This window comes from Nannospalax galili, unplaced genomic scaffold (assembly GCF_000622305.1).
Source record: "Nannospalax galili isolate Female #2095 unplaced genomic scaffold, S.galili_v1.0 scaffold1138, whole genome shotgun sequence".
NCBI lineage: Eukaryota > Metazoa > Chordata > Mammalia > Rodentia > Spalacidae > Nannospalax > Nannospalax galili.
This window is the reverse complement of record NW_008342297.1, coordinates 2362053-2373186: the sequence shown is the minus strand read 5'-3', so window position 1 is coordinate 2373186 and position 11134 is coordinate 2362053. Positions and strand designations below refer to the sequence as shown.

Here is an 11134-nt window from a genome sequence, read left to right as displayed (position 1 = left end):
ACATAGTGAGTTCCAGGTCAGCTGGGGCTACAAGGAGACCCTGTCTCAAAAAGACCAAAAAGGTTTAAAAAAAAAAAAAAAAAAAGAAGAGGGCGGGTACTGGCACAGTAACTCAATGGTGCTTGCATCTCAGGGATCGAACTCAGGATGTCAGGCTGGACAGCAGGCATCTTTACCCAAAGAGCCATCTCACATGCCCCGTTTACTTACTTTTGAGAAAGGGCTCTCTTAGTTTGTAGGTCTTGAACTTACAAATGTGTTGGCCTCTAGGGTAACTGGCACTCCAGGTATGTTCCAGGTATGTGCCACCACACTTTTCTTTATGGTGTTTTTGTTGTTTTTTTAAACTAAACTTTGAGTTTTACTCAAACTCTATCAAACCTTTTTTTCCTCTTACCAGAGTTAGGCTAACCTTTCCTGCTACCAAGGTTATATAAACAATCAGGTATGCTTTTTTGTCTACTACTTTTATGGCGTCCTTTTAAAAAACATGTAAATATTTAATCTACGAAATTTATTCTGATCTATCATGACGGTAATCATTAACCTTACTTTCTTCCAAACGGTTACTTAGTAAACCCTACATTTATTGCATAATCCATCTTCTTCTTCCAGATTCAAAATATGACCTGAACAAATTAATCTTTTCAAGGCAATTATATTAAGATCTCCACAGAATAAATTCTTAGATAAAATTGGCCAGACTTAAACAGTCAGTCCCTCCTCTCCTGTCTTTCTCTCTCAAGGCTACTTTGTGGCTTTTTAGTTCTCTTCTTTAAGTAATTTTTATGAATCAGCATGTGGTAGTGGCCTATAACACCAGCTTTCAGGAGTCTGAGGTAGGAAGGCTGCCAAGAGTTCCACCAACCTGCACTATAGGGTAAAACTCTTAGTTTAAAAAAAAAAAAGGGGTCGGGGGATTTAGGCTGGAGAGATGGCTCAGTGGTTAAGAGCTCTTACCACTCTTGTAGTGGATCTGGGTTTGGTTCCCAGCACCCACATCACATTGGGTGGCTCACAATGGCCTGTAACTCCAGATCCAGGGGATCGGACACCCTCTTCTGGCCTCTGCAGGCACCTGCATGCATGTGCTCCACATAAACTCATTCACACACACACAAACACAGACACAGACACAGACACAGACACACACACACACACACACACACACACACACACAGAAATAAAAATAATAAACATTAAAAAAACACTCTATGGTCTGGCGTGGTGGCGCATGCCTTTAATCCCAGCACTTCACTGACTCCCAGGGCTCACCCAAAGGTAAATGAACATGCTGCATTCACCCACATGCAGCTTTAAACGCTCTCACTAGAGGCCAGCAAAGACCCAGTTTGCAGCTGGTTATAGGAGCCAGCACATGGGCTGGAGACAAAGCAAGCCTGTTAAAGAGGCCAGGCCCCCAGCAATGGGATCAAGGCCAAAGGGCGGGGACATCAAGAGCGAGGTCTCTCCTCAGCTCTCCTGGAAGAGATGGTGGCAACAAAGACTCCAGCACTGGCAAAGTGAGCTCTGTGAGGGAGTACTGCCTGGGTCTCAGTACCCAACTGCTAGGATGCTTGCTTCCCAGCCAACAGCGTTGAGAGGTGGTGGCCCTGAAGAGGCAAATGGGCAAGGAGAGAGGGTTCAGTGGTCAAGAGCACTTGTGAGGACCTGGTTCTATTCCCAGCACCCACATGGTGGCTCACAACAGTCCCTAACTCCAGTTCCAGGGGATCTGAAACCCTCTTCTGTCCTCTGTGGACACTGCGTGTCACAGATGCACTTATATACATTCAGATAAAACACACGCACAAAATAATAAATGAAAAAAAAATTTTAAGAGGCAAATAGGCCATTGAGAGGGAAAATGCCTTTCTGAGGGTGAATATTCTGCAAGGAGCTTGGCTCTCTTGTCCCTCCCTCACTGAGTTGCTATCTCTCTTCCACACTAGCTCCCTTTGACTTTGAGCACAAGGCCCTCAGCAGAAGCCAGGCAGATGCCAGTGCCATGCTCTTGGACTGCCAGAACTACAAACCAAGACAAACTTTTCTTTCTAAATAACCCAGGCTGGGATATTCTGTTATGGCAACAGAAATTAGGCTAAACATCTAGCCATCCTGAAAGCACTTCATTTACAGGAGGTCCCTACGTGTGGCCCCATGAGAAGCAGTCCTCTACTCTTCTCAGGGACCAGGGAGACAGCTCAGGAAAGAGGGAGCATCACCCCAGTTCAGCACCTATCCAACTGACCTCAAGGACTCTTTCTGTTCTCCAAGACTCCAGTTTTCCCACTTCTAAAGTTAGAGGCAAGGCCTCTGAGATGGCTCAGAGGGTAAAGGTGCTTGCCACCAATCTTGACAACCTGAGATTGATCCCCAGGACTCACATGGTGGAAAGAGGGGCCTCACTCACTCTGGCCAAGTTATCCTCAGACCTCCACAGGTGAGCCTTGGCAAGCATGTACCCATCTAGTCCCCCCAAATAAATAAATAAAATTCAATTTTTTAAAAAATTGAAATGGAGGCAAAAGTGTTCATGTTCACAGAAGGGCTTTGTGAGCCAGAAACACTAAGGAGTCCCTCATGTGTTTTCCCCAGAGCTGTTCTCTTGAAGTCCTGTGGTCCAGAGTAAATTTAGACTGGAGGACTTCCTCTGCCAGCTCAGATGACCAACAGCCCCCATCGTAACTCTGGGATCCCTGATCCCCAACTAGCCAAAACAGAAAAAGAAAACACAGTTCACCCAAGCACATCCAGCACTCCAGGCACTCCCATTTCACCCATTACGGTCACTCATGCTCTGAAAGACAGTTTACCCCACTGCCCAAGCTTGTTTGTCTTCTTATTTATAGCCCACAAAGACTGGCATGGTGTAGAAGAATTGGAAAGTGTCCGACACAGCTCAAAAGCTCTTTCAGTGACAAGACATCAATACTGCCCTGGGATTGAGAGAATTTTTAACTTCATGACTGTGGCTAGTGGTACAAAAACTTTTCCTGTGTGGGAGTTCTTAGGTTGTAAATGACAAAAATAAGCTTGCTGTTTAGGGTACTCACTATTGAAAAGGGGTGTGTCAAGAACCCAAGGGTGGGCCCACAAGATGGCCCAGAGGCTAAAGCTGTTTGCCACCAAGTCTGACAACCAGTTTAACCTCCAGAACCCATGTAAAGGTGTCAGGAGAGAACTGACTCCCACAAGTTGTCCTCTGACCTCACATACTGTACATGTGTGCACCCCACTTCCCACAAAGTAAATAAATAAATGTAAAAGCAAACAAAAAGATTTAAAGAACCCAAAAGTGAGCCAGATGAGGTGGTAAATGCCTATAATTCTAGGACTTGGGAGGTAGATGTAGGAGATCAGGAGTTCAAGTTCATTCTCATCTACGAAGTGAGGCTGAAGCCAGCCTGGGCTACGTGAGACCCTTTCTCACACATACACATACCCCTCAAAAGAAAACAATAATCTGGGCTGGAGAGATGGCTCATGGGTTAAAAGTACTGGCTGTTCTTACAGAGGACCCAGGTTCATGTCCCAGCACTCACATGGCAGCTAACAACCATCCATAACTTCAGTTACAGGGGGTCTGGCACCCTCTTCTGACCTCTGCAGGCACTGCACAACACGGGTGTACTTACATACATGTAGGCAATACATTCATACATTTAAAATAAAAATAATGAAATATTAAAAAAAGAAAAGAATAATCCAAGGCTAGTGAGATGTGGTGGAGGATAGTAAGACGTGGCGGCATAAGCCTATAATCAGAATGCTGAGGCAGGAGGATTTCTATGAGTTCAAAGCCAGCCTGGGCTATACAGTAAGTTCCAGGCTGATATAGACTACAATGTGAGACCTTGTCTCAAAAAAAATTAAAAAGTGGGCTGGGTGTGGTGACATATGCTTTTAATTCCAGGGCTCAGGAGGCAGAGGCAAGTGGATCTCTATGAGTTCAAGGCCCACTGGTCTGTTCTAGGCAAGTCATGGCTTGGAGCTGGAGAGATTGCTCAGTGGTTAAGAGCACTGGTTGATCTTGCAAAGGACAACCCCCCCGGGTTTGGTTCCCAGCACCCACATGGTAGCTGACAACATCTATAACTCCAGTTCCAACACGGGTGCACTTTCATACATGCAGGCAATACACGCATACACACATACAATAAAAATAATAAATATATTTTTAAAAGTCCCAGAGTAGCGAGGCATATTGGTACTAGTCTATAGTCCCAGCAGTTGGGAGGCTGAGATAGGCAGATTACAAGTTTGAGGCTAGCCTGGGCTATATAGCAAGATCCTGGCTCCAAAAAAGCTTATAGAAGGTACTGAGAGGACTCTGCTCTGGTAGCTTGAGGTCCGAGTGCGAGCACAGGTTCTTTGTGGCCACCCCAGCATCTGGCACAGGCAGACATGGCAGAGTGAAATGACACAGCAGGATGCCACCTGAAGGGTCTGAATTTACTTCTTTCTTTCTTTCTTTTTTTTTTTTTTTTTGGTCTTTTTGAGATAGGGTGTGGTGGTTTGAATGAGAACGTCCTCCACAGGCTCCAAGTACTTGGACATTCTGTCCCCAGTTGGTGGTGCTGTTTTGGGAAGTCTTAGAAGGTGTGACCTTGCCGGAGGAAACACATCACTGGGAGTCGGCATAGAGAGTTCTTTTTTTCGAGAGGGTGGGGTTTGAGACAGGGTCTCCTTGTAGCCCCAGCTGGCCTGGAACTCACTCTGTAGACCAGGCTGGCCTCCAACTCACAGAGCTCTGCCTGCCTCTGCCTCCAGAGTGCTGGGATTAAAGGTGTGTGCCACTATGCGTGGTGGGCTTAGGAAGTTCTTAAGCCTTGCCAGATCTGGAGTTGCTGTCTTGCTCCCTGTGCCTGCTGGAAGATGTGAGAGCTTAGCTTCCACTCCTGCTCCAGCCACCCTCTGCTGCCTTGCCTCCCTGCTAAGACGGACTATAATTCTGGAACTGTAAGCTCAAATAAATTCTTCCTTTCATAAGTTGCTTTGGTCAGTGTTTCTGTCACAGCAACAGAAGAGTGACTAATACACAGGACCTCCCTGTAGCCCCAGCTGGCCTGGAACTTGCTATGTAGACTAGGTAGGCTTTGAACTCACCTGCTTCTGCCTCCCAAGTCCTGGGATTAAAGGCATGCACCACCATGCATGTGTGTATGAGTGTATTACCTACATGTAGGTAGGTGCACCTGTGTGTGCAGTGCCTGGAGAAGTGAGACGAGGTTATCAGATCCCCTGGAACTGGAGTTATGGACAGTTAGCCACCATGTGGGTGTTGGGAATCAAACCCTGGTCCTCTGCAAGAGCAGCCAGTGGTCTTAACTGTTGAGCCATCTCTCCAGCCCCGATTTTTTGTTGTTGTTGTTTTTTTTGAGACAGGGTCTCATAGAGCCCTAGCTGGCCTTGAACTCACTATGTAGCTAAGGTTAGCCTTGAACTCCTGATCTTCCTCCACCTCCTAAGTTCCAGAATTACAGGAATATACCACCATACCCAATTTGTAAAAGGTATATTTAAAAGCAGAGCTGCAGGTTAAATATCCAAATTCTCAAGAGGCAAGCCCATTTGTACTCAGGGGGCTGTAGACTGGGGAGGCAGGGGGTGAGCTTCTCAGGCTCAGTAGGCCACACGTACCTCCCGGAAGCTGAGCTTGCCATCGAAGTCCTCATCCACCTCCTTGATCATGCTTTTTAGACCCAGGTGGGTCTGGGGGGCCCCCAGTTTCTCCATCATGAGCTTCAGTTCCATCAGGTCAATGAAGCCATCCCGTCCAGCATCATACCTACATGGTCAAAGGAAGGAGAGGTCAGGACAGAAAGATACTTGTTTGTTTCCAAGTTGTGTAACTCCCTTGGATCCATCTGTTGAAATGTGACAGAAATGCTTCCTGCTTTGCAAGGCCAATCCAGGCCACCGCATCAGAAGGAACCCCTCAGAGCACCTCATCAGAAATGACCCCTCCCAGGCCACCGCATCAGAAGGGACCCCTCTTTCAGCAAAACATTTGTCTTTGAGCTTTGCACATTCAAAATGTTCCTCCAGTTTCAGTCAGCCAACATAGACCCATCACCTCCAAATAGTGGCCTCTAGAGGTATTGAGAGGCACACCCCCAAACCCAACAAATGCTGTACTCAGGTATCAATGTTCCTGGTGGTCACCATCCTGAGTCACTGGTGCTTCCATTTCTGGCACCCCCCTTCACCTTCCTGTTTGTCCCTTTGTCTTTTTGTTATTGTTTTATGGGGGTGGGGGGTTGAGACAGAGTCTCACTTTGTAGCCCCAGCTGGCCTGGCACTCACTATATAGACAGGTTGGCCTCAAACTCACAGAGCTCTGCCTTCTCTGCTTCCGGAGTGCTGGGACTAAAGGTGTGTCCTGCCACGCCCTGCTGGTCTTGGGTCTTCGAGAGTGCTTCCCATTCCACGAAGTAGGCCTGATCTGGCCTCAGGCTGTGGCTTCCAGGTCTCTCATTCTGTCTCCAGATCTGAGTAGTCACACCTGTGTTGGTGACTGTCCTCTCACAGAGGGCCAGCACCTATACTAGCTGTCACTCTAGTCCCAGTGCCCTGCTTGGAAACAAGACTAGCTTCATGAGGCAAGAAGTGTGCCTTACCCCCTTCTCCCTGGGCCAGCCAACTTTAGGCACCTGCTGTGGACCTCCTCCCAGCCACTCCCTACTCAGCCCCTTCCCGACACAGGTGGCCTCACAGGACTTTCCAAGGGCTCCTCTAGCTCCCTTACCACTGAGTCCTTACAATATGTCTTGTTACCCAGAAACCCCTTGTTGCTCAGGTCTGAACACCTTGCATTAAAGAACCAATAAGAGGCTTAGGACGCAGCTCAGTGGAAGAGCACCCATCTAGCAGGCAGAAGGCCCTGAGTTCCATCCCCAGCACCACATACATAGAAACAAGAATGACTCAGGTCTCCACAACCAAAAGCTGTGAACAATCCAAGAGTTCACAGATAAATGGGCTGATAAGCAAAATAGACTCATAGAGTGGAGTGTGGTGTAGTGATGGAATGGAATATTCTTCAGCAATAAAAAAGAAAAAAATTGACATATGCTATAATATGGGTAACCCTCAGGGATGTCATGCTAAGTGAAGCAAGTCATTCACAAAAGGACAGTAGTCAAATTCACATAGACAGAAAGTGCATGGGCATTTGCTGGGGTTGGGAGCTATGCCTCAATGGGTAAAGGTTCAATCTGGGATAAGGAAAAACTTTATGAGATAAATGGTCAAGTAACTGGTGTAACACTAAAGGCACTTAATGTTCCCGAACTGTATATACTTAAACATTAACATGGTTATTTTCTCTCTTTTGTTTTATTTATTTGGGTCTTTTTGAGACAAGGTCTCCCTGTAGCCCCAGCTGGCCTGGAACTCACTATATGGACCAGGCTGCCCTCAAACTCACAGAGATCCACCTGCCTCTGTCTCCCAAGTGCTGGGATTATTATTATTTTTAACTATGTGTAAGTCTGGGCATCTGTGTATGGGTATGTGCAAATAAGTGCAGTACCCACAGAGACCAGAAGAGGGCATTTTATTCCCCTGGAGCTGGAGTCACAGGCAGTTGCTAGCCATCTGATGTGGGTACTGGGAACTGAACTCATGTCTTCTGAAAAAGAAGTACTGGCTCTTAACTACTGAGTCATCTCTCCAGCCCCTCTTGTGTTTTTTTGTTTTTGAGTCAGGGTTCTACTCTGTAGCCCAGATCAACCTCAAATTCTCCTTGCACTACTGATCTTCCTATCTCTACCTCCTAAGGGCTGGATTACAAATGTGTGCCACCACACCAGCTCAAAATGGTCATCTTGTGTGTGTTGTTGTTGTTGTTTTTGTTGTTTTGAGACAGGGTCTCCCTGTAGCCCCACTTGGCCTGGAACTTACTATGACGACCAGGCTAGCCTCTATCTCACAGAGATGTGCCTGCTTCTGCCTCCGCCTCCCAAGGGCTGGGATTAAAGGCGTGTGCTACCACTCCAAGCTCTAGTCAGACTTTTTCACTACCCATTTGCCCCCACCTCCATTTCCATAATGAAAAGCCATCACCGTTGAAAACCACCACCTACCAAGAAACACAGCCTGTGGGCAACTAGAAATCTAGGTTGTGGGCAGTGGTATTTAAGGCCCACATTATCAAGCTGGAGAGGGGCTCAGGAATTCCTGACACGCTCCATATTCATACTATTCCGGCCACTGCACATGCACACACTCCTCCCTGCTCTCCTCGGTGACCTTCCTGCTCCACAACAGCACCCACTGTCTGTTCTTTTTCTGGTGCCAGCATTCACCACCCTCTTCTGCTGGGCATTTCATCCCACTGGGCACAGCCTTGTTGCTGGAAGAGTTATACTACAAAGGACACAGGCAAGATCCTGTGTGTTGACCTCTGAGGATCCCGGAATGTAGGTGCCCCACTTCTGGAAATAAGCAAGCTGCCTCCAGGTTTCCAGACAGACCAGCTCAGTTCCTTGTGATATCAAGTACCCATGGCTCAGCAGTTAAGAGTACTGACTGCTTTTGTAGCAGACCCCAGTTCAGTTTCTAGTACCCATACGGTGGCTAACAACTGTCTATAACTCCACTGTCAAGAGATCTGACACCCTCTTCTGGACTTTGTGGTTGCATGCACAGGTGCACTTACATGCAGGCAAAACACTCCTACACATAGACACATAAAAAGGAAAAAAAAAGGCTGAAGAAATGCATCAGAGGTTAAGAGCACTTACTGCTGTTCTTCCAGAGGACCTGAGTTTCGTTTCTAACACCCATGTTGGGTGGCTCACAACCACCTGTAACCTAGCTCCAGGGAATCCATCACCCTCTTCTACTCCTGAGGTCTCATACAGAGAGAGAGAGAGAGAGAGAGAGAGAGAGGAGACATGAAAATAAAAATAAATCTGTAAAAAATAAAAAAAATAAATCTCTCTTAGGGCTGGAGAGATGGCTCAGTGGTTAAGAGCACTTGTTGCTCTTGCAGGGGACCCATCCACATGGTGGCTAACAACTGTCCCTAACACGAGTCCCAGGGCATCTGATGCCCTCTTCTGGCCTCCATGGGCACTGCATGACACAGGTGCACTTACATACATGGAGGTAAAACACTCACACATAAAACAAAAATTAATACCTGAGACGGGCGTGGTGGTGCATGCCTGTAGTCCCAGCACTCGGGAGGCAAAGGCAGGCGGATCTCTGTGAGTTCAAGGCCAGCCTGGTCTATATAGTGAGTTCCAGGACAGCTGGGGCTATAGGGAGACCCTGTCTCAAAAAGACAAATAAATAAATAAAAATATTAAACCAAATAAACAAAAGAACCCAGAGCACTTGTCTAGAATGTACAAAGCCCTGAATTTAATCACAAGCACCATTAAGAAAGGTTAACTTTTTTTTTGTCTTTTTGAGACAGGGTCTCCCTGTAGCCCCAGCTGGCCTAGAACTCACTATGTAGACCAGGCTGGCCTTGAACTCACCGAGATCCACCTGCCTCTGCCTCCCGAGTGCTGGGATTAAAGGCGTGCACCACCACGCCTGGCCAAGAAAGGTAACTTTTGTACTATCTTACCACAGTTTTCAAAAGTGAAGTCCTAAAACTAAGGAATAACCCCCACCCTCCGCTCCATGCCCCGACCCGGACCAGCTTCTTAGGCCCAGGTTTCTGAAGAGGCAGGTTTCCGCAGCACATCTTTGATACCTGGGATAGAGCAGTGAGTCCAGAAGCCTGCCACAATGCTCAGGATGGCAAGGGTGAAAAGTCCCATGAAGGCAGCCACCCTGCCCACCTGCCCCATGACGCTCTGCTCTACTCCATGCAGACCCCACACTCCAAGGAGACTGGGGCTGTTCAGTGGGAGGCCCTCGGAAAGACAAGCAGGTTAAGATGCCACTCAAAGATGGAAGTAGACAGCACCAGGGGTATCTGACAGGGAAGCAAAGGGCTACCTGAAGATGCTGCCCAGTGGCCCAAAAGTGGGGGACACCGGCTTTAGCTAGATGCAGACATGAACTTCCTGGCAAAAAAGCTGCTCAGAACTGACCCAGCAAAGCCAAACTCTTAGAAACAGGATAGAACTGGCAGTCTCTGTTACAAGGAGTCCCAAAGTAAACAGGTTTCTGCAGTGTGGAACTTTCCAGAATCTTCCATAGTGTTATGTGTCCAAGACTTACAAGAGAGAACCAGATCACACAGGTTTATCCCAAGCTCACAATTCAAATCTGGGGATTTTCCATGGGAGAAGGTGGCAATTCTATATTAGGAGGGTTGGCCTTGGGGCAGTGGCAGGGCACTTGTCCATTCCCAGCACCACAAAAAGGAAAAGCAGGCAAAGTGGCTAATTTAGAGTCCACAACAGCTGCTCTGGTGCTGAGATTAGATAAATGTCACCTGTCCTCTGCTCACACTCTGCTTTCCATCACTTACAAAGCCTGGGACCATGGAGAGAGGTGCATTTCAGACAGAAATCAGTCCAGGCATCAACAGAGGGTTCAATGCTGTTAGACAAGTGAGAGGGGAGCAGCTGAAAGGCTTAGGTTTAAAGAGAGGGGCTCACTGGAGGATGGGGCGATAAAGAAAGGTCAGAGAACAAGGCAGAGACTTGATCTCAGGCTGGAGGGGAGGGAGCCTTTCCTCAGCTCCCCTAAAGAGTGCTCCCAATGCAGCCAGGCTGAGCAGGGGTTCCCCTCCAGACACAGGGTTCTGCAAAGGCATTTATGACCTTCCCCTGGGGCTCTGACCTGGAAAACCCTGTGATAGACCTGAAGACCCCTCAAAACCCAATGAAAGTTCACATAGTTCAGAAAGGACTCTAGTAAATGCTGGGCACAGATTAACCATAATTCCAACTTCTTTTTTATTTGTTTATTTATTTATTTGGTCTTTTTGAGACAGGGTCTCCCTGTAGCCCCAACTGTCCTGGATTCACTATGGAGACCAGGCTGGCCTTGAACTCACAGAGATCCACCTGCCTCTGCCTCCCAAGTGCTGGGATTAAAGGCGTGGGCTACCATGCCCGCCACCAGCTTTTTTTAAATCGTGTGTGTGTGTGTGTGTGTGTGTGTGTGTGTGTGTGAGAGTGTGTGACTGTGTGTGTGAGAGTGTGTATGAGTGTGTGTG

At 47.5% G+C, this 11134-nt stretch overlaps 1 protein-coding gene across 1 annotated transcript in view; it reads right to left on the bottom strand.

The window, feature by feature from the left end:
* Efhd1 (EF-hand domain family member D1) overlaps window positions 1-11134 on the bottom strand; it is a 43503-nt gene that overhangs the window by 13833 nt on the left and 18536 nt on the right. The window contains exon 2 of the mRNA XM_008838095.3: window positions 5644-5791. Within this exon, the coding sequence (XP_008836317.1) occupies window positions 5644-5791 (148 nt within the window). The remainder of the gene's footprint in view (window positions 1-5643; window positions 5792-11134) is intronic.